The sequence below is a fragment of the Fundulus heteroclitus genome, chromosome 22 (assembly GCF_011125445.2).
Source record: "Fundulus heteroclitus isolate FHET01 chromosome 22, MU-UCD_Fhet_4.1, whole genome shotgun sequence".
NCBI lineage: Eukaryota > Metazoa > Chordata > Actinopteri > Cyprinodontiformes > Fundulidae > Fundulus > Fundulus heteroclitus.
The window spans coordinates 612,061-635,167 of NC_046382.1; the positions used below are offsets into that span (position 1 = coordinate 612,061).

General features: G+C 45.9%; 1 protein-coding gene across 4 annotated transcripts in view; it reads left to right on the forward strand.

The window, feature by feature from the left end:
• The window catches only part of LOC105917600 (echinoderm microtubule-associated protein-like 6), a 64,016-nt gene that overhangs the window by 21,078 nt on the left and 19,831 nt on the right, over nucleotides 1-23,107 (forward strand). For all 4 annotated transcript variants that reach the window (XM_036126306.1, XM_036126308.1, XM_036126307.1 and 1 more), the window contains exons 7-25: nucleotides 905-978; nucleotides 1,833-1,960; nucleotides 2,848-2,985; nucleotides 3,071-3,212; nucleotides 3,498-3,612; nucleotides 3,872-4,084; nucleotides 4,171-4,338; nucleotides 5,782-5,888; nucleotides 7,136-7,254; nucleotides 8,477-8,663; nucleotides 8,923-9,028; nucleotides 9,322-9,415; nucleotides 14,030-14,130; nucleotides 14,920-15,122; nucleotides 15,466-15,577; nucleotides 16,807-16,934; nucleotides 18,955-19,096; nucleotides 19,369-19,521; nucleotides 22,763-22,894. In XM_036126306.1, the coding sequence (XP_035982199.1) occupies nucleotides 905-978; nucleotides 1,833-1,960; nucleotides 2,848-2,985; nucleotides 3,071-3,212; nucleotides 3,498-3,612; nucleotides 3,872-4,084; nucleotides 4,171-4,338; nucleotides 5,782-5,888; nucleotides 7,136-7,254; nucleotides 8,477-8,663; nucleotides 8,923-9,028; nucleotides 9,322-9,415; nucleotides 14,030-14,130; nucleotides 14,920-15,122; nucleotides 15,466-15,577; nucleotides 16,807-16,934; nucleotides 18,955-19,096; nucleotides 19,369-19,521; nucleotides 22,763-22,894 (2,562 nt within the window). The remainder of the gene's footprint in view (nucleotides 1-904; nucleotides 979-1,832; nucleotides 1,961-2,847; nucleotides 2,986-3,070; nucleotides 3,213-3,497; nucleotides 3,613-3,871; nucleotides 4,085-4,170; nucleotides 4,339-5,781; nucleotides 5,889-7,135; nucleotides 7,255-8,476; nucleotides 8,664-8,922; nucleotides 9,029-9,321; nucleotides 9,416-14,029; nucleotides 14,131-14,919; nucleotides 15,123-15,465; nucleotides 15,578-16,806; nucleotides 16,935-18,954; nucleotides 19,097-19,368; nucleotides 19,522-22,762; nucleotides 22,895-23,107) is intronic.

Consider the following 23,107-nt stretch of genomic DNA (forward strand, 5'->3'; position numbering starts at 1 on the left):
AGGTGTTGAACCCTGAAACAACCAAGAAATGAGCTAAAAAATTGCCACGCCCACTTTTTAAACACATTAATAAAAATTTAAATGAAAACATTTTTCATTTAAATTGCTGAAAAAAATTATGAAACTGTTTATTTTGTGAATTGTTACTATTTTGTGAATTTTTATTTTGTTAATTGTTGCTATAATAGTGATTAATTTGCTTCTTATTTGACAGTTTCTTCCTGTGAATATTTTCTGATAAAGAAAACAATTTTTTCCTCCCTGCTGACTGAATGTGTCAATTTTAAAGCTTTGATCCATGTTGACATTTTCTGCTTATTAACTGAAATAACTTAGCTGCACGTTTTACATTGCAATAATTAAGTACTGTTATGTTTGCTTTTCTTTTCTATTTTACTGCTGGTTTTACCCCTTCATATGTATCTTGACAAAGTTTTATCTTATTCAGTGTTTTTGTCATTTCTTTTATATATTTTACCTTCTCGGGCTTTTCTGTCCTTGTATAAAATAAAATCCAGGTGCATCTCAACACATTAGAAAATGACTAAAACATGAATGTATAGTTCTGAATGTTTCTAAAAAGTCAACATTAATTATTATCCAGTTAATTTCAACCAGACTGATATATTTCAAGTATTTCTTCTCTCTGTAACTCTGCATACTACATTAGAGGAATAAAAGGTACTTTAATCCATCGAGGTGGGCCCACTGTCAGTACCTCAGTCAGTTCTGGTTCTGGGCTCATGGTGAATTAATGAGGTAAAGCTCTAAAATGTCCCGCAGACGGCTGATCTGTCTGTAGACCTGATAAAACTCAGTGGACCGCAGCAGCAGATGAAAGTTTTTTATTGACTGAGTCAAAGTTAATTTTTGTTTCCTCCTCTTCTTCCTCGTTGTCCTCCAGGTCTGTCCATACGAAGCGTCTGCTGGCGAGCCGACCGCATTCTGGCAGGAACTCAGGACAGCGAGATCTTTGAGGTGAGGAAGAAACAGAACCGGCTCCATGCAGAGCTGCTTCTGCAGAAATGTTCTAAGAAGTTTATTCTGGTTGATCAAAGCTGCTGCAGCTCAACGTCTCTCTCTACTGAACAAACCCCCGTCAGTAATTAAAGGTTTATATTTAGAGAATGTTGATGGAACTCATTTAGATTTTCTAATTTTAGCTCCGACAATAATCTCTGTAAGCTTTAGAAATCTTCAGAGCCTAAAGCTGATTGAATCTGTTCAGAAACATCAAATGTTTTCCTGTTTTACTTGAATAAAATTTAAACTCTGCTGGTACTAACATTTTTCCTGAAAAGTCACATGTCTGGTGGCACCGCTGCTAATAAAAGGTCCTTGGTTCCAATCCCAGCCTGGGGTCCTTCTGCTTTGCATTGTCGTGTTCTCCCTGTGTGTTTGTGGGTTCTCTCTGGGTACTCTGACGTCCTCCCACAGTCCAAAGTCATAAAAACATGACTGTCGGGTTCCTTAGCCTCCATAAATGCTGTTATGTGAGTGTTTCCATGGTTGTTTGTGTCTCTGTGCTGCTCTGTGATGGACTGGTCACCTCCAGGGTGCCCCCCCCCACTCCCTCCCCCCATAACAGCTGGAGATTAAGTTGATTAAGTTGTTATAGACAATAAAGAAGTTTACCTGATCAGCCTGCAGTTCATGGTGAATTAACGTGTCCTATGTTTCCTCTACCACTTCCTGTTATTAAACCAGCAGACTGATATTTGCCATATAACCTAAAGGCTTTTAATATTGTCCATAGTTTCATCACTCAGACTTTCTATGGCAGATGTGTCTACGCTGTATTTTCCCCCATGTCTGAGTCGCTCTGTGTCCAGGTGATGGTGCGGGAGCGCGACAAGCCGCTGCTCATCATGCAGGGACACAGCGAGGGTGAACTCTGGGCCCTGGACGTCCATCCCAAAAAGCCTCTGGCTGTAACCGGCAGCGACGACCGCTCCGTCAGGTGGGTCAGAGAAACATGCTTTCAGACTGGGAGCTACCTGCTAACACCACGACTGCACTGGGTGGCAGGTCACTGTGGTCACTGTGGCTTCTCTGGGTTTTAATATTAAAGAATAGAAATAGAAAGATCCTTTATTGTGGCTCAGTGGGGAAATTCAGGTTAACCAGCAGCAAAGCAAAAAGCAGATAAAAGCGTGTAGACACACCAAGGTGAAAGAGTATAAAACAATAAGAGATTTTATAGTAAGAGCAAATATACAGCATAAGGAAAATACTGTGCAGTTATCAAGAATAGCATTATCTGACTCAAAGAAATGTGCAACTAGATAGAATTATTTAAAGATGTCCAACATGTATATTTATGCACAGAATAAATACCGACAGACTATTTACAAGAATATAAAATCAGCAGGGATGTAAACCACTTGTTTGTTGGGTTTAGTGATGGATATAAAGTCTAGTAGAACTGAAATAATTATTTTAGAGCCAAAGTGTGTTTTAAACAAACAGGAATTCACATTTAAAAACTAAATTTAAAATTGAATGCCACAATTTGTGGTATTTTGAGTGCCTAGGTTTGCATTTCTGTTTGAGCTCCTACTATACCATTTTACCTTTTATGTTTTCTAATTAATTTATTACCGTCCTCGGTGTCTGTGACCTTGTTCTGTCTACCAATACATAGAAATGTTGACAACATAAAGAGTTTTAAATGAGATGGAGTTTTACGTGTTCCAGTGCGGTTTGATCTTCAGCACCATGGACAGCTACTCCATCGGACGAGAAAGAACCGTTTTATCTGAAGACGGCTGGAATCCGTCCATGAAAACTTCTGTAGATTAACGACGTGAAGCTGTCTTTGGGTTCAAACCTCTGTGTCGTTGGCAGGTTGTGGAGTCTGGCCGACCACGCCCTCATCGCCCGCTGCAACATGGAGGAGGCGGTCCGCAGTGTGGCGTTCAGCCTGGACGGATCCCAGCTGGCTCTGGGAATGAAGGACGGATCCTTCACCGTCCTGAGAGTCAGGTGACACACAGACACTGATGTCTGGGACTCAACCTGGGCCACGGTGGGGCTTCTGGGGCATTAACTGGATGTACTTTCTCCTCAGAGACATGACGGAGGTTGTCCATATCAAGGACAGGAAGGAGGTGATCCATGAGATGAAGTTCTCTCCAGATGGAACGTATCTTGCTGTCGGCTCCAATGATGGACTGGTGGACATCTACGCTGTTGCCCAGAGATACAAGAAGGTTAGGAAGCAGCAGGAAGAGCTGACGCTGGAGAGGTTTACATGTTTCAAACACATTTACAACAAATGTCATTTCAGGCACATTCCCAAAACTGATCTGTCAATTAAATCAGCACAACAATACACACACATTAAAAGTCCATACATTCCAGTTCAGTCGCAGTTCTAGAAGAAAATGCAGAAAAACTCTGTTTATTTTGTCAAATTGTAAAAGTTTTTCTACGTAAGGAAGCCCGGCAGGTTGCCAGGTTGGCTTTGCAGCAATCATCCCTCTGACTGGGTGCAGGTGGGAGAATGCAGTAAATCCAGCAGCTTCATCACACACCTGGACTGGTCTGTGGACGGGAAAATCCTGCAGAGCAACGACGGCGCAGGAGAACGCCTCTTCTACCGGATGCCCAGTGAGTCCCAACTACACTAAGGTTACAGGTCTTTAAAGGCTGTGTGCCATCCATCCTTCTCCTGACATCACTGCTACGTCAGCGTCCGACCAGACGAGGCCGTCTTCTCAGCCTCATTTAGGATCTAGGATTGGGTCTCTGGTTTATACAGGGTGGTTACTGATGGAGACCTTGTTCTCCTGACTTCATCATAAACATAATAATGTCTGCTGTTATGGAGAGCTGCATCTGCAGAAATTACCCATTCTTTCTCCTGCAGTGGGGAAACCAATCATCAACAAAGAGGAGGTGAAAGGTCAGCACTGGGCGTCCTGGAGCAGCGTGCTGGGGTCAGAGGTCAGCGGTATCTGGCCCAAATACTCCGACTCAACGGCGATCAACGCCGTGGACGCCAACCTGGCAGCTGCTGTGCTTGTCACCGGAGACGACCTTGGTCTGGTTAAACTCTACCGCTTTCCCTGCATCAGGAAAGGTCTCAGCTCTCTTTCCTGCAGCTCCTCCTGGATTTATATATATATATTTTATTTTATTAAGTCTCTGTCTTTTTTTGCCCTCAAGGAGCCAAATTCAGGAAGTACATTGGTCACTCGGCCCATGTGACCAACGTGCGCTGGTCCAGTGACCAACAGTGTGTCCTCACCACAGGCGGAGCCGACCACGCCCTCTTCCAGTGGAGGTTCCTCCCTGAGGAGGTGATGAATGGAGGAGTGGAGGTCAACACACAAGGTAAGAAAGAGAGCTTTGATAGACCAGTTCCTTTAAAGTTAAAGGTGCGTGATTTGGGTTCCTCTTTTGATCATTCTTCACTTTCTTCAAGGATCCAGGAGCTTTTTCCACAAACCGGATCATAAACCAGAGGTAGCCTAGGGCAACCTGAACGTACTGTTCAAACAACATAAGTTAATATATGTGTTTGTGGGGGAGAAGTAAAAGTTAGTAGCTGATCTGAGTCCTTTGCTGCCAAGAGTTTGGAAACATTTGAAACCAAGTAGAGTTTTAAACATGCTGGAACATTTTCAGAGATTCCTGTTTTAATTTTGTGTGTCCCGTCTGGCAATGTAGCCTTAGGAGTTGTCTGAATACCAAAGAAGTTTTATTAGATTTTATGCTGGGAGTTTTCATCTTCAATGGACACTGATCAATTGATTATCAGAGTTTCCACACTTCCATTACTCAGACAAGATGTGAATGTAATCCTATAGAGCACAAAGCAAAACTCAAGGCCCGTGGGCTGAATCCGGCCTTTTAAAGCAATTTATCCAGTTCTCAAGAACCAAAAAAGGAATATCATGTCAGCGTCCTGACACTAGATATCCGTTTTCCCCACAACACATTAAAACAACCAAAAGAAAAAAGTGATGCAGAATGATGAGTTTAAAGTTTAACTCACTCCAATACTAATACTGTTGCAGAAAACCTGTATAAATTGGGCCAAAAGTGGCCCAATATAGAAATGAGTCTGACACCCCCGCTATAGAGTATGGGAGGGATGGTGGTGGTCTTCAGAAGTTTAATCAAACCATAACTGAGGTGACCCATTTAAAGCATGTAGATCATAAAAAGAAATGTTCCTGGGACACAACCTGCAGGGACTCCTTAAATTCTTGTAGGTCAAAAAAGCAGCAGATTGTTCATCTTTGGTCAAAATGAAACCAGCCAAGGTCTAAAATCTATATCTGTCAGGAAATTTTGAGTTTTCACAGACATTTTGTAGTTAGGTAGTTTAGGACAAAGATTTTATCTATAATGCAGCATTTTTCTATCAGCGCTGTCAGCCATATTTAATCTTTAGTCCATCCATGTAGCTCCAGATCACAGTACAGCAGCGTTTCAGGGCGTTCCATGAAATAAAGGTCTAACTCGGTTTGAAAACGATGAAGACATCCTAACATCATATCATGATTCTTCCTGTGTTTGTTGGTTTCTGATTGGTTTAAGGGAATATTACATACTAATTTCTAACCGTAGCTAAATGCATGTAGCAGTCTGTGTTGGTGGTGAAGACCTCTGATGCATTAAAACATTTAAATTCACACAAAGGCTGCCAGCACAGCTCAGCACTGAGGCAACCAGTGGAGTCAGCAAACCTCCTTCAGCTACGAGGAGAGGAAGAGTCTGGAGAAAATGACGGATTAAGCTGCTTTCTTTCTCTCTGCGTTTCATCCTCAGAGACTCACGGCGACTCCAACAGCGAGGAGTCTGACAGCGACGTCTCTGACGTCCCGGAGCTGGACTCTGACATCGAGCAGGAGACGCAGATAAACTACGAGCGACAGGTAACAACAGGAAGCAGCCTGCCAGCAGGTTTACTGGATGGAGTCTCCTGCTTTTATTCCCATCAGCCTGCAGGGCTCATTAAAACACACCTTATCTGCACAAAGCAGCCGCTGCCTGCCCCCCCCCCCCCCCCCCCATCCCTGCTGCAGCCAGAGCTGCATCAATGTGCTGAAGGTTGCTCTTTCTGTCGACTCAGATGTTTGAGCAGAAACAGCCAGAAATAACGGGCGTTATGGACGTATTCCAGTTTTCTCCTGGTTCTTGTGCTTTACTGCACACAGGGAACTAAAAGTAGGTCAAATCTTCTTCAAATTAGAGTATTTGTCCTTGATTTGAGCAGCAAATTTAAATGATCTGCCAGTTTTTTCACTTAAAATAGCAACAACTCATCTCCATCATGTTATTTCAAGACAAGATCTAATTATCTTATTTTAGGGTAAAATACTCATTCCATAGGTAAATAATTTTATCTACCTGCTCAAATCAAGGCCAAATACACTCATTTCAAGAAAATGTTACGTATTTTTGTTCCCTTTTTGCAGTCTTGTGTTTAATCCCGTTCTTTGTAACATCTGTCATTTATGCTTCCCTTCATTTCACTTTGTTTGCCTCTTTTCATTAAATACCTCCTGCAAAGATTTATCTAAAAAAAACAGGACAATTATGGTCCCCCAAAAACCCATTACCTGTAATTACCAGTTTATTTCTCATTTTATTCATGGTTTATATGAAAATAGAACAAAGAAATTGAAGGTTTCTGCTCTATTAGAAGGAAAAGATCTTCACATTTGAAGCTGATCCCTCTGCGTCGCTGCAGAGTGAGGAGAAAACCCGAGGAGGCGGCGCCGCGGTCACAGTTAAATGTTCTGTAACTCCCAGCGCTGACCCGGCACAGCGCTCCAGAAACGAAGCAGAGAGGAAGGGGAGCGCTGCCGGGTCCTCCAGGGAGGAGAGAGACGCTCTGTGGCGGCTCCAGACCAGCACGCTGCTGGGAGACGGAGATCTGCAGAGACCTTCAGCGTCTGATGGAGCAGGAACCAGAGGGCTGGATGTCAGCAGACATTTCCTTATTTAAATGGAAATAAATGATCATTTTTAGATGGATTTCAGTGATTGTCTCTGTGAGCTCCTGAATTTAACCTGCCTGGTCTGGTTTTACTCATCAGATGACAGCAGCGCCCCCTGCTGGGCTAACTCCACCTGTTGATCAACAGCCGTTGGTGCTCTGTGGTTTGTGGTCCTGCAGGTTTACAAGGAGGACCTGCATCAGCTGCAGCAGCAGAGCAGAGAGAAGAAGCAGCAGGTCGGCTCTCTGAAGAGGCAGAGAGCTCCGGACCAGGGCCTCCGGCTGCAGTTCGTTCACGGGTAACTCGTCCCGTCTCACCTCGTCTCTGAGCGTCTCTGAGCGTCTCTGAGCGTCTCTGGGCGTCTCTGGGCGTCTCTGGGCGTCTCTGGGCGTCTCTGAGCGTCTCTGAGCGTCTCTGGGCGTCTCTGGGCGTCCCTGAGCGTTCTGGGTCAATGTCATGACACACACACCCAGAACACATCATCACCACAACGAAACACGGTGGTGGCAGCATCATGCTGCGGGGAGCAGGTCAGAGTCGATGGGAAGACTGCAGGCTGAGGCTGGGGAGCAGGAGAACCAGCCTGAACATGCAGCCAGAGCTATTATGGGATGGTTTAGATCAGCACATATTAATGTGTTAGAATGGCCTAGTCAAAGTTCTGGCCTAAAAACAACCTAGAATCAGTCATCAGACAGAAAACACAGATATTCACAGAACCGCCCAGGCTCTGTGGGCCAGAAACCCCCTCCTGCACCGCCGTGCTGTACGGCTGGTCAGAGGTTGGTTCTGATCTGCTGGCTTTGGTTCTCCACACATGGTTCTGATCTGCTGGGTTGGGTTCTCCACACGTGGTTCTGATCTGCTGGGTTGGGTTCTCCACATGTGGTTCTGATCTGCTGGGTTGGGTTCTCCACACCTGGTTCTGATCTGCTGTGTTGGGTTCTCCACATGTGGTTCTGATCTGCTGGGTTGGGTTCTCCACACCTGGTTCTGATCTGCTGTGTTGGGTTCTCCACACATGGTTCTGATCTTCTGGGTTGGGTTCTCCACATGTGGTTCTGATCTGCTGGGTTGGGTTCTCCACACCTGGTTCTGATCTGCTGGGTTGGGTTCTCCACATGTGGTTCTGATCTGCTGGGTTGGGTTCTCCACACATGGTTCTGATCTGCTGGGTTGGGTTCTCCACATGTGGTTCTGATCTGCTGGGTTGGGTTCTCCACACCTGGTTCTGATCTGCTGGGTTGGGTTCTCCACATGTGGTTCTGATCTGCTGGGTTGGGTTCTCCACACATGGTTCTGATCTTCTGGGTTGGGTTCTCCACACACGGTTCTGATCTGCTGGGTTTGGTTCTCCACACCTGGTTCTGATCTGCTGGGTTGGGTTCTCCACACATGATTCTGATCTGCTGGGTTGGGTTCTCCACACATGGTTCTGATCTGCTGGGTTGGGTTCTCCACACCTGGTTCTGTGGACCAGCGTCTCTACACGGACTCTTGTGTGTCGTGTGTGTCTGCAGCTACCGAGGCTACGACTGCAGGAACAACCTGTTCTACGCCCAGAGCGGGGAGGTGGTGTTCCACGTAGCAGCGGTGGCCGTGGTCTACAACCGGCAGCTGCACAGCCAGCGGTTCTACCTGGGCCACGACGACGACATCCTGAGCCTGAGCGTCCATCCGCTGAAGGACTACGCCGCCACAGGACAGGTGGTCCACACAGACAGAGACGCGCCGCCGGCCGCTCTGAGCGTTCCAGCAGCGTTCTCGGTTCTAATCAGGGTTATTTCATAGTTTAGGTGATATTTCTCTGAAACTGTCCACGTCAGATAAAACCATCCGTGCTTCAGGTCTGGCATTTTGTAAGGTCTTTCTAGAGAAGATGGCGGCGCGTCCCGTCAGCTCGCAGCATGAGGTCAGAGTTTTTTCTGGAGGTCTGGTTCCACCACGGTTCTGGTTCTGTTTGCAGGTGGGCAGAGACCCGGCCGTCCACGTGTGGGACGTCCAGACTCTGAAGTGTCTGTCTCTGCTCAGGGGTCACCACCAGAGGGGTGTGTGTGCGCTGGACTTCTCAGGTCAGTTTTCCAGGTTCTCCTCCTTTAACCTGAGAACTGATCAGAACTCTGGTTCTAAGCTAAACGTTCTCCTGCAGCGTTATGAGCTGCGGTCCTGCTGTCACAGCCAGACGTCTCTTCCTGTGCTGTGACCCATGTCCGGTTCTGATCCAGTCGTCCTAAACGGCTCAATAAACTCTGATCGGCCTGATTTGAAGCAGTGTGACTCGGTTCTGTTCATGTTCTCACTGTAAAGTTCTCCAGACTGGAACCGCAGGCCGCCTGCTGACCCGCTGTCCTCTCTGTCCTCTCAGCTGATGGGAAGACTCTGGTTTCGGTCGGCGTGGACGACGGACACTCCATGGTGGTCTGGGACTGGAAGCGAGGAGAGAAACTGGCCACGACCCGGTACTGAGAACCCGACTGCTGCTGTCAGAGAACCAGTTAACGGTTAAACATTGGCCTTTGGTCCTGCTGCTGTCAGAGAACCCGTTAACGGTTAATCATGGGCCTTTGGTTCTGCTGCTGTCAGAGAACCCGTTAACGGTTAATCATGGACCTTTGGTTCTGCTGCTGCTGTCAGAGAACCCGTTAACGGTTAATCATGGGCCTGTGGTTCTGCTGCTGTCAGAGAACCCGTTAACGGTTAAATATGGGCCTTTGGTTCTGCTGCTGCTGTCAGAGAACCCGTTAACGGTTAAATATGGGCCTTTGGTTCTGCTGCTGTCAGAGAACCCGTTAACGGTTAAATATGGGCCTGTGGTTCTGCTGCTGTCAGAGAACCCGTTAACGGTTAAATATGGGCCTTTGGTTCTGCTGCTGCTGTCAGAGAACCCGTTAACGGTTAAATATGGGCCTTTGGTTCTGCTGCTGCTGTCAGAGAACCCGTTAACGGTTAAATATGGGCCTTTGGTTCTGCTGCTGCTGTCAGAGAACCCGTTAACGGTTAAATATGGGCCTGTGGTTCTGCTGCTGTCAGAGAACCCGTTAACGGTTAAATATGGGCCTTTGGTTCTGCTGCTGTCAGAGAACCCGTTAACGGTTAAATATGGGCCATTGGTTCTGCTGCTGTCAGAGAACCCGTTAACGGTTAATCATGGGCCTGTGGTTCTGCTGCTGCTGTCAGAGAACCCGTTAACGGTTAATCATGGGCCTTTGGTTCTGCTGATGTCAGAGAACCCGTTAACGGTTAAATATGGGCCTTTGGTTCTGCTGCTGTCAGAGAACCCGTTAACGGTTAAATATGGGCCTTTGGTTCTGCTGCTGGTGTCAGAGAACCCGTTAACGGTTAATCATGGGCCTGTGGTTCTGCTGCTGTTGTCAGAGAACCCGTTAACGGTTAATCATGGGCCTTTGGTTCTGCTGCTGCTGTCAGAGAACCCGTTAACGGTTAATCATGGGCCTGTGGTTCTGCTGCTGCTGTCAGAGAACCCGTTAACGGTTAAATATGGGCCTTTGGTTCTGCTGCTGCTGTCAGAGAACCCGTTAACGGTTAATCATGGGCCTTTGGTTCTGCTGCTGTCAGAGAACCCGTTAACGGTTAATCATGGGCCTGTGGTTCTGCTGCTGTCAGAGAACCCGTTAACGGTTAATCATGGGCCTTTGGTTCTGCTGCTGTCATAGAACCCGTTAACGGTTAAACATGGGCCTTTGGTTCTGCTGCTGTCAGAGAACCCGTTAACGGTTAAACATTGGCCTTTGGTCCTGCTGCTGTCAGAGAACCCGTTAACGGTTAATCATGGGCCTTTGGTTCTGCTGCTGTCAGAGAACCAGTTAACGGTTAAACATGGGCCTTTGGTTCTGCTGCTGTCAGAGAACCCGTTAACGGTTAATCATGGGCCTGTGGTTCTGCTGCTGTCAGAGAACCCGTTAACGGTTAAATATGGGCCTTTGGTTCTGCTGCTGCTGTCAGAGAACCCGTTAACGGTTAAACATGGGCCTTTGGTTCTGCTGCTGTCAGAGAACCTGTTAACGGTTAATCATGGGCCTTTGGTTCTGCTGCTGTCAGAGAACCAGTTAACGGTTAAACATGGGCCTTTGGTTCTGCTGCTGCTGTCAGAGAACCCGTTAACGGTTAAACATTGGCCTTTGGTCCTGCTGCTGTCAGAGAACCCGTTAACGGTTAAACATGGGCCTTTGGTTCTGCTGCTGTCAGAGAACCTGTTAACGGTTAATCATGGGCCTTTGGTTCTGCTGCTGTCAGAGAACCCGTTAACGGTTAATCATGGACCTTTGGTTCTGCTGCTGCTGTCAGAGAACCTGTTAACGGTTAATCATGGGCCTTTGGTTCTGCTGCTGTCAGAGAACCCGTTAACGGTTAATCATGGGCCTGTGGTTCTGCTGCTGTCAGAGAACCCGTTAACGGTTAAATATGGGCCTTTGGTTCTGCTGCTGTCAGAGAACCTGTTAACGGTTAATCATGGGCCTTTGGTTCTGCTGCTGTCAGAGAACCCGTTAACGGTTAATCATGGGCCTTTGGTTCTGCTGCTGCTGTCAGAGAACCCGTTAACGGTTAATCATGGGCCTTTGGTTCTGCTGCTGTCAGAGAACCCGTTAACGGTTAAATATGGGCCTTTGGTTCTGCTGCTGTCAGAGAACCCGTTAACGGTTAATCATGGGCCTGTGGTTCTGCTGCTGTCATAGAACCCGTTAACGGTTAAACATGGGCCTTTGGTTCTGCTGCTGTCAGAGAACCCGTTAACGGTTAAACATTGGTCTTTGGTCCTGCTGCTGTCAGAGAACCCGTTAACGGTTAATCATGGGCCTTTGGTTCTGCTGCTGTCATAGAACCCGTTAACGGTTAAACATGGGCCTTTGGTTCTGCTGCTGTCAGAGAACCAGTTAACGGTTAAACATGGGCCTTTGGTTCTGCTGCTGCTGTCAGAGAACCCGTTAACGGTTAAACATTGGCCTTTGGTCCTGCTGCTGTCAGAGAACCCGTTAACGGTTAATCATGGGCCTGTGGTTCTGCTGCTGTCAGAGAACCCGTTAACGGTTAATCATGGGCCTTTGGTTCTGCTGCTGCTGTCAGAGAACCTGTTAACGGTTAATCATGGACCTTTGGTTTTGCTGCTGCTGTCAGAGAACCCGTTAACGGTTAATCATGGGCCTTTGGTTCTGCTGCTGTCAGAGAACCCGTTAACGGTTAATCATGGGCCTTTGGTTCTGCTGCTGTCAGAGAACCCGTTAACGGTTAATCATGGACCTTTGGTTCTGCTGCTGCTGTCAGAGAACCTGTTAACGGTTAATCATGGGCCTTTGGTTCTGCTGCTGTCAGAGAACCCGTTAACGGTTAATCATGAGCCTGTGGTTCTGCTGCTGCTGTCAGAGAACCCGTTAACGGTTAATCATGGGCCTTTGGTTCTGCTGCTGTCAGAGAACCCGTTAACGGTTAATCATGGGCCTTTGGTTCTGCTGCTGCTGTCAGAGAACCCGTTAACGGTTAAACATGGGCCTGTGGTTCTGCTGCTGTCAGAGAACCAGTTAACGGTTAAACATGGGCCTTTGGTTCTGCTGCTGCTGTCAGAGAACCTGTTAACAGTTAAACATGGGCCTTTGGTTCTGCTGCTGCTGTCAGAGAACCCGTTAACGGTTAATCATGGGCCTTTGGTTCTGCTGCTGTCAGAGAACCCGTTAACGGTTAATCATGGGCCTGTGGTTCTGCTGCTGTCAGAGAACCCGTTAACGGTTAAATATGGGCCTTTGGTTCTGCTGCTGTCAGAGAACCTGTTAACAGTTAATCATGGGCCTTTGGTTCTGCTGCTGTCAGAGAACCCGTTAACGGTTAATCATGGGCCTTTGGTTCTGCTGCTGCTGTCAGAGAACCCGTTAACGGTTAATCATGGGCCTTTGGTTCTGCTGCTGTCAGAGAACCCGTTAACGGTTAATCATGGGCCTGTGGTTCTGCTGCTGTCAGAGAACCCGTTAACGGTTAAATATGGGCCTTTGGTTCTGCTGCTGCTGTCAGAGAACCCGTTAACGGTTAAATATGGGCCTTTGGTTCTGCTGCTGTCAGAGAACCCGTTAACGGTTAATCATGGGCCTGTGGTTCTGCTGCTGCTGTCAGAGAACCCGTTAACGGTTAATCATGGGCCTGTGGTTCTGCTGCTGCTGTCAGAGAACCCGTTAACGGTTAAATATGGGCCTTTGGTTCTGCTGCTGCTGTCAGAGAACCCGTTAACGGTTAAATATGGGCCTTTGGTTCTGCTGCTGCTGTCAGAGAACCCGTTAACGGTTAATCATGGGCCTTTGGTTCTGCTGCTGTCAGAGAACCCGTTAACGGTTAATCATGGGCCTGTGGTTCTGCTGCTGTCAGAGAACCCGTTAACGGTTAAATATGGGCCTTTGGTTCTGCTGCTGCTGTCAGAGAACCCGTTAACGGTTAAATATGGGCCTTTGGTTCTGCTGCTGTCAGAGAACCCGTTAACGGTTAATCATGGGCCTGTGGTTCTGCTGCTGCTGTCAGAGAACCCGTTAACGGTTAATCATGGGCCTGTGGTTCTGCTGCTGCTGTCAGAGAACCCGTTAACGGTTAAATATGGGCCTTTGGTTCTGCTGCTGCTGTCAGAGAACCCGTTAACGGTTAATCATGGGCCTGTGGTTCTGCTGCTGGTGTCAGAGAACCTTTAACTGCCAACTGTTCATAAAGGCTTAAAATCGTCCTGCTGATGTTATAACCACCTCTGAAATAAATAGGAGGCAGAAATATTTACAGCATAAAGTGACTTTTTGTTCTTTAAACGCATTTATTTTTTGAAACTTTCCGCTGAAAGGACTATTTATAAATGTGGACGTTTATTTTTAGAGCCAGGCTGGTTTATTTTAGGCAGCATTTAGCTTCTAATGGACGTTTATCTGCTGTTCTTCCTGTTTGTGTCTCTGGAATCAAAGAGCAGCTTTATCGGCTCTGCAGTCTGACCCAACCCGCCTGGTTCTGTTCTGCCTCAGAACGATAACAGAACCTCTGATTTAAAGAAATAAAAAGACGAGTGAGACGTCCTGACGCGTCCTGTCCTCTTTCAGGGGACACAAGGAGAAGATCTTTGTGGTGAGGACTAACCCCATGGTGATGGACAGGCTGGTGACCGTGGGAATCAAACACATCAGGTTCTGGCAACATGCAGGTAACGGTCCACCGGTACCACTAAATATATTCATAATTAACTGTATTTATATATAAACTGTGTCTCTGTGGAGGTTTCCTGGTTTCAGTTCTGGTTTTATGAATCTGTCTCTGCTGTTTGTCTTGAATTAAAACCTGAACTGGAGCTTTAAACACATCCCAGATCGTTTTCTAAATGTTCATCATTGTTGTTCTGTTATAACGCTTTTAACCTTTCTGAAATTTAAATTACTAGAACCAACTGCCAAATATGATGCTTTATTAACTTTATTAAACTAAAACTGTAAACGTTCTTGTCAGAGAGAGGATCCTCCAAGCAGCAGAAGGTCTCTGCATCAGTTCAGGCTTTCCAAGCAGAATCAGATGATCTGACTTCTTTAAATCATCAGATTTTAATTTTAGAGCTTTAATCTCCACAGTGTTTCTGATCCATGGACTCTTTTACCTGACTTCTGCAGCCTGTCAGTGAATAAAACCTCCTTGGTCAGTCTGAACGTGTTCTGCTGCAGGTAGAACCTGCTCTCTCTCTCTGTCTAACATTGATGTGATGCACGGTGGGGGGGGGGGGGGGGCCGACACAGCCTCTGTCTCCCTGCCTCTGCAGACGGTCAGCTGCTGAATGAAGGCTCAGCTGCTCTGATTAAAGCTGGAGGAGCCGCTCTGGGCTGTTAGTGAGGAGCTGCTCAGCGTTCACTGACTTTATGAGGACTATAAGGTTACAGCAGCATCCTCTGGGTTTGTCCTCTGATCTGATCAGAACCAGTGATGCTCTTGCTCTTCTGTCCTCCAGGGGGCGGTCTGACCTTCAGGCGTGGTGCGTTCAGGAGCGTCGGCCGTCCGGAGACCATGATGTCGGTGTGTTACGGCCGCAGCGAGGCGCTGGTGTTCTCTGGAGCCGCCACCGGAGACGTCTACATCTGGAAGGAGCCGGTGCTGCTGAAGACGGTGAAGGCTCATGATGGGCCGGTGTTCGCCATGTTCTCCCTGGACAAGGTGAGGAGAACCAGGCTGGTCACGCCTCCATGAGCCCAGCAGGAGCTGAGCCCTCATGGCTTCAATCATTTAACACTGAATCATCACCGTTTCAACAGTTAATTTACAGTTTTTCTACAAAATCAGTTCAACTGAGTTTATCTATAAATCTGTTCAGTGAAGCTCCTACAGACTCAGGTTCTTCATGCATTTGGAGATTTTCTTAAACCACTAAAATCAAATGGATGTGAGCGTCCCACAGGGAGAGCAGAGTTTATAAAATCCTGGTTTATCCGCCTGCAGTGCTGCTGTCCACACGTCTGCAGATAAAGTCTGCTGGTCTCAGTCTGAATTTCGATTTCAGGGTTTTGTGACGGGTGGGAAAGACGGAGTGGTGGAGCTGTGGGACGACATGTTTGAGCGCTGCCTGAAGACCTACGCCATCAAGAGGACAGCCCTGTCCCCAGGGTCCAAAGGTGATGGACGGATGGATGAGAGGACGGATGGATGGATGGATGGATGGATGGATGGATGGATGGATGATGGATGGATGGATGATGGATGGATGGATGGATGGATGGATGGATGATGGATGGATGAGAGGATGGATGGATGAGAGGATGGATGGATGAGTGGATGGATGAGAGGATGGATGATGGATGGATGGATGGATGGATGAGTGGATGGATGGATGATGGATGGATGAGAGGATGGATGGATGAGTGGATGGATGGATGGATGGATGGATAAATGAATGGATGGATGAATGATGGATGAATGAATGGATGGACGGATGGATGGATGAGTGGATGGATGAATGATGGATGAATGAATGGATGGATGGATGGATGAGTGGATGGATGGATGATGGATGGATGATGGATGGATGGAGGATGGATGGATGAATGGATGGATGGATGGATGAGTGGATGGATGGATGATGGATGGATGATGGATGGATGGAGGATGGATGGATGATGGATGGATGGATGATGGATGGATGGATGATGGATGGATGGATGGATGGAACTGAGCAGCTCTGATGAATCTTGTTGTTAAATCTTAACATTTATCATCCATACAAATAAAAATATTTTTTTTTACATCACTGATATCAATCTGAGCTGCAGAAAAGCAGAATTTTGTGTTTTTAGTGAAAAGTGTGTTTCTAAAGTCCTGAAGAGAGAAGTAGGATTAAATAGAAAATCCGTATTTAACTTAAACGTTAGCTTCATGTTTTACTTCATTCTGCTTTCTACTAAATAGATCTTTGGGTCATATTTTTTACTTTTTACTGCACAGAAAATCTTTAGTTTGGTTAGTGGAGGATTTCTCTGGCAGCAGGCAGACGCTGCCCCCATGTGGACAGATGGGGACATGTCTCTCTGTGTGAGCACAACCTGCCTGGGTTTCTGCTGTAGATCCACAACAGTTAGATCCGTTGATAATGGCTGCTGAAAATAAAATGTTTCCAGGATGATAAAATGTTCTGGTCCAGTGAAGGAGGCTGTAGAACCGGTCCCTGGTTCTCCAGCCTCCTCTCAAACATCCTGAAACCAGCGTTTGGTCTCCTAACAGCATCTGTCTGTCTGTCTGTCTGTGTGTCTGTGTGTCTGTCTGTGTGTCTGTCTGTCTGTGTGTCTGTCTGTGTGTCTGCCTGTCTGTCTGTCTGCCTGTCTGTCTGTCTGTGTGTCTGTGTGGACAGGCCTTCTGCTGGAGGACAACCCGTCCATCAGAGCCATCAGTCTGGGTCACGGTCACATCCTGGTGGGCACCAAAAACGGAGAGGTTCTGGAGATCGACAAGACCGGGCCCATGACCCTGCTGGTGCAGGTGGGAGTACTGGAGGGGGGGGGGGGGGCTCATGATGTTTGACTCTCTGCTGGTGCAGGTGGGAGTACTGGGGGGGGGGGGACTCATGATGTTTGACTCTGCTGGTCCGGAGCTGTGAGAGCGAGCAGAACCAGAACCACATACCCGCTGTGAGCAGGTTTAATGAAAAGTCTGGGAGATGTTCCTGCAGACAGAGCTTCATGATGACTCCTCTGAACTATAAATATAATCTGGTAACAGTACGAGAAAACATAGATTTATGTTAATATTCCTTATTTTGAATCTCACATGTCATAAATATGTAAATATTGTTCAAATAAGTCAAACAGAAGTATTTTTTTTAGGAATACACAACTCCATAGGAATATTTCACCATGACCTCTGGAGATGGACATAGGGCCGCTGTGACCCAGGAAGGATTTAAACCGTCACTGAATGTTAGAAATCTGTCTGATGAACATCTAGATGAAAATCAGCATGTCTGCAGGGAAATAAACTCACCTGATACTGAAACTGGTCCATATTCCTGAGGACCAACACAGCTTTTACCGCTGCTGGAGCTAAATAAGATTTATTTATTGTCATTATCATTATAGCTCAGAGTTCACATTAAACATAAAACAAGACATCATTTTTAAATCTAACACAACAAGACCTGAGAAGCTAAAACGTGCAGATAGTCGTCAGCTTCTGATAGATTTAAATGTTCGAGTCAGAAAAGGCATAAAATGACAGGTTTGGAAACTAGAAGCACATTAATAATTAAATGTTTTAGGTTCCTGCTGTGAGACTTCAGGTGTCCTTCAGCCTTTAATGTTACAGTCAAACCCAAACTATGTGAGGAACCAGGAAACTGGGTCCACCGTGACAGGAAGTGACTGAGTCTGTCTGCTCCTCCCCTCTAATGCCATGAATTCAATTCAATTTTATTTAGATAGCGCCAATTCATGAAACATGTCATCTCGAGGCACTTTACAAAGTCAAAATAAATCAGATTATACAGATTGGTCAAAAATTTCCTATATAAGGAAACCAGTTGATTGCTTCAAAGTCCAGAGCCACAGTGGACAGTCGTCTGCATTGTTGATGGCTTTGCAGCAATCCCTCATACTGAGCATGCATGAAGCGACAGTGGAGAGGAAAACTCCCCTTTATCAGGGAGGAGAACCTCCAGCAGAACCAGAACCAGGCTCAGTGTGAACGCTCATCTGCCTCCACCCACTGGGGCTTAGAGAAGACAGAGCAGAGACACAGAAAGCTCAGAAGCTCACATTGACCCAGGAGTACTTTCTATGTTAGAGAAGACAGAGCAGAGACACAGAAAGCACAGAAGCTCACATTGACCCAGGAGTACTTTCTATGTTAGAGAAGACAGAGCAGAGACACAGGAAGCACAGAAGCTCACATTGACCCAGGAGTACTTTCTATGTTAGAGAAGACAGAGCAGAGACACAGAAAGCACAGAAGCTCACATTGACCCAGGAGTACTTTCTATGTTAGAGAAGACAGAGCAGAGACACAGAAAGCACAGAAGCTCACATTGACCCAGGAGTACTTTCTATGTTAGAGAAGACAGAGCAGAGACACAGAAAGCTCAGAAGCTCACATTGACCCAGGAGTACTTTCTATGTTAGAGAAGACAGAGCAGAGACACAGAAAGCACAGAAGCTCACATTGACCCAGGAGTACTTTCTATGTTAGAGAAGACAGAGCAGAGACACAGAAAGCACAGAAGCTCACATTGACCCAGGAGTACTTTCTATGTTAGAGAAGACAGAGCAGAGACACAGAAAGCACAGAAGCTCACATTGACCCAGGAGTACTTTCTATGTTAGAGAAGACAGAGCAGAGACACAGAAAGCACAGAAGCTCACATTGACCCAGGAGTACTTTCTATGTTAGATGGTAATAGTGGATGATCTGCCTCCCCATCATGAATGTTGTTGCTGTGATAAATTAGGTGATTAATTAGAGTTTTGTTGGTGAACCGTGCTTCAGATGAATGCTTTCTGGTGTTCAGGGCCACATGGAGGGAGAGGTCTGGGGTCTGGCTGCTCACCCCCTCCTTCCTGTCTGCGTCACCGTCAGCGATGATAAAACCCTTCGCCTGTGGGAGACGTCAGCCAATCACCGCATGGTGGCCGTCCGCAAGCTGAAGAGAGGTCCGAACAGTAACCACGCCCCTTTCTACTTTTATTACATCATGTTAAACACAGAAAGGTTCTCCTCTGGTCCACAGATTCTTCCCGTCCTTCAGCTCCAGTGTTGCTTCTGTTGGCTTTAGCTCGTTTTAGTGGTCAAATCATCTGTGGACTCAGCCGAGTCAGAACCTCACTGAGCCACATCCAGATCATTTATAGTTAGGACGCTGATGAACCAGTGTGTCTGGATCAGAACCTAGAACCTGGTCCAACTGCTCTCTGACGTCTTCCAGGCGGCCGCTGCTGTTCCTTCTCCCCTGATGGCAAAGCGCTGGCGGTGGGACTGAGCGACGGCGGCGTTCTGGTGGTCAACGCTGACACGCTGGAGGATCTGCTGAGCTTCCACCATCGCAGAGACGCTATTTCTGACATCCGCTTCAGCCCAGGTACGAGTCCAGCGCTCCTAAATAACTTCTGTAGAAGGAAATGGTTCTGAAACAGAAACTAGACACTTTTAATCTAAAGAACCCAGAGAAATGGTTTTAATCAGCACTGAGGCTCTAAACAGGTTTGACACTGGAACAAGGCATGAGGAGGAGAGCCCAGAATAGAGGTTATATCAGTAGAAACTGGTCAGTACTGGGTCATTATCTGCCAAAGTTTATCAATGTGTAGTATCGCCCAGAGACTTTCCTTTATCAGTCCCTTTTGTCCATATCTATGTATGTCACATCTCTGATGTCCACAGTGCTTTAGCCAGTCACAGCTTTCAGCAGCTCCACCATCAGTAAAGGTGTTGGAGCTGTGAGTTAATATCAAACAGCTGTCAGCAGTCATACCTCCTAAATAATCCCATCAGTTTTATTGCATTTGTTCACATCCTTCCATCCCTGAGTGTCAAGCTGTGACAGATTTTCCAAACAGCCGTTCCCACTTTGTTACGTTCCTACTTTCTGACGTTCCCACTTTGTGACGTTCCTGTTCCTCCTCTCAAAGCTTCAGGAGGACTTTCAGCGATTATCTAGTTATCAGAAGGTCAGATTGAAGATCTCTGCTGTTCGGCTTCAGTTAAGATAAGATAAGATAAGATAAGATAGTCTTTAGTGATCTCACAATGGAGAAATTCACTCGTCACATCGGCTCATACAAGAAGGTGCAGAGTAGGGAAGGTGCATTCAGTTATTTACAGTGAATCTTCATATATACAATGGATCAAAAAGAATACCAAAAAAATACAAAAAAGGAAATAGGAATGGGCATATGATGTCTTATTTACATTCTTAGTGGTTTATATATTAGGGCTGGGCAAGTTAACGTGTTAATTCCGCGTTAATTCATTAGACTATTAACGGCGATATTTATTTTATTGCGCATTAACGCATGTTGCTCACATGCTTTAAGTCAGTGTCAGTCAGCACGCGCGCTGACTGCAGCGCTCTGTGTCACGGCAGCACTCCCTCGCTCCCCCTCCCCTCTCGTACATGGCTCAGTGGCGCCAGCCAATCAGCACGCAGGCTCAGCCTGGCCCGCCCACTCAGCTCTCACACAAACTTAACACACAAACAGCTGAGAGAGACCGCAGCAGCGAAAAAACATGAACAGGGGAAGTAGCACCGTTTGGGTTTATTTTAATACCGTAAATGAAATCAAGCTGTATGTTTTGTAAAAAGCCGGTTCATTTCAGTGGAAACACAACAAATTTATCTAAGCACGTGAAAAAACATGAAAACGTCGAGCCACAGAAACGTAGAGAGGAGACAAAACTTCTGTCATTGCCCCGACAGACCCACAGACGTCTCTGACTGAGGCGTTTCAGTCCTCCATGGAACATCCAGGTAGAACAGAGTGGTCATCTTCAGCAGCAGTTCATGTTAACTTTCAAAGTAGATATTATCTATCATATGTTACTGGAGCCCACACAGAAAATGTAATTAAGACCTTGAAAGAACCCAGTACATATATAAAAAGTGTTATTTAAGATAAGATAACATTAGCTAATCCTTTTTTTATCCCACGACGGGGAAATTTATAGGATTAAAGCAACAGGCAGGTGCACACAATACAGACAAAATTACATAAGGATTGAAATATATAAGAGGTGGATTAGCGAAAAAACACTGGACATAACATTATTGTTATTATTATTATTATTATGATTTAATTGTAATAATAAAATAAAAACCACAAAACCCAAAAGGTCAACAGTTTCATGATACATCAAGCTTAGGGACTGGCTAATATACAGCAGGTCAAAAAAGGCCATATTTTGGCTGCAGTGCTTGCTGTTCTCTTATGAAGAAAAGATCAACTAGTGCACTAAATTCAATAGATGGGTTGAAAATATCCAGTCCATCCATCCATCCATCCATCCATCCATCCATCCATTTTCCAAACCGCTTTATCCCTCATGGGGTCGCGGGGGTTGCTGGTACCTATCTCCAGCGTTCACTGGGCGAGAGGCGGGGTACACCCTGGACAGGTCGCCAGTCTGTCGCAGGGCAACACAGAGACAAACAGGACAAACAACCATTCACGCACACCTAAGGACAATTTGGAGAAGCCAATTAACCTAACAGTCATGTTTTTGGTCTGTGGGAGGAAGCCGGAGTACCCAGAGAGAACCCACGCATGCACAGGGAGAACATGCAAACTCCATGCAGAAAGACCCAGGGGTGTACTCGAACCCAGGACCTTCTTGCTGCAAGGCAACAGCGCTACCCACTGCGCCACTGTGCAGAAAATATCCAGTATAAAATAAAATAAGTGCTACAAATGTTACAACACTTTTGTTCATATGGCAGCAGAACATTAAAATAAAAGTGCTCTTTACACTACTTTCGAATTCATTCTTGGAGTTTGCGCATACAATGCGATTAATCATGATTAATCGGGCAAATTATGCGATTAATCGCGATTTAAAATTTTAATCGTTGCCCAGCCCTATTATATATATATATATATATATATATATATATATATATATATATATATATATATATATATATATGCGCCTAGACCAGTTACTCCCTGAAATTGTTCTGCTGAGAAAAGTCTGCCCGTCTGTTCTATGTTCCTATGAGGAAAAACACAATGCTCTTGGTTGATGCTACTTTCTACCCAATCCTGATTGCCTCACTGTTAGTTAAGCCATCTGCTTATTGGAGGATTTTCCAGAATAATCTGTAAACTTTTTTTAAAAACTATCCTTTTCTTTACATTTCTTCCATATGGAAATATTTTTGAGGGGTTTTGGCATTAAATTAATCTTTGTTTCTATAGCGCCGATTCAGAACACTCGTCACCTCAAGGCTCTTTACAAAGTCAAATTCAATCAAAACCTCCAGACAGATTGGGCATCAAAGCTAGATTTGTTAAAACTATTGAATACAAACTTATGTTTTCAAAAAGAAGACCAGAAATATCCACAGAACATAACCAGTCCAAACTGCAGTGACCGCGTGTTTGGTACCAGGTCCACACAATGCTTATTTACACCAATACAAGAAAAAAAACATTTATACGATTTTTTGTTTTGTCACATTAAAAGGAAAACTAAAGACAATTTAACGAGCTGCAGTTTGAAACATTTCCATAAGCAGAGGATTGATCAGACATCAGATGATTGTTTGGACCTCTGGACGCCATCTTGTTACTGGTGTCCACTAATCTTCCTGTTTCCGCTCTCAGATCCTGGTAAATACCTGGCCGTGGCGTCACATGACAGCTTTGTGGACATCTACAACGTGTTGAGCACCAAGAGAGTCGGGATCTGCAAAGGAGCCTCCAGCTACATCACACACATCGACTGGGACACCCGAGGTAAAGCAGCGCTCTGCTGAAGGAGGAACGTTGCTCAGATCCAGAACCACTGCAGGAACCAGTGAGAACCTTTAGGCCTTAGGCTGCGTCTCCTGTCAGATGCACCAAGCAGATCTTAATTAAGTTTGAATTGATTCATTTTGACTCAGAATCACCTGCAGGGTTGTGTTTCTGAACTACCGGTCAGTTTCTGTAAAAACAACAAAATCCAAC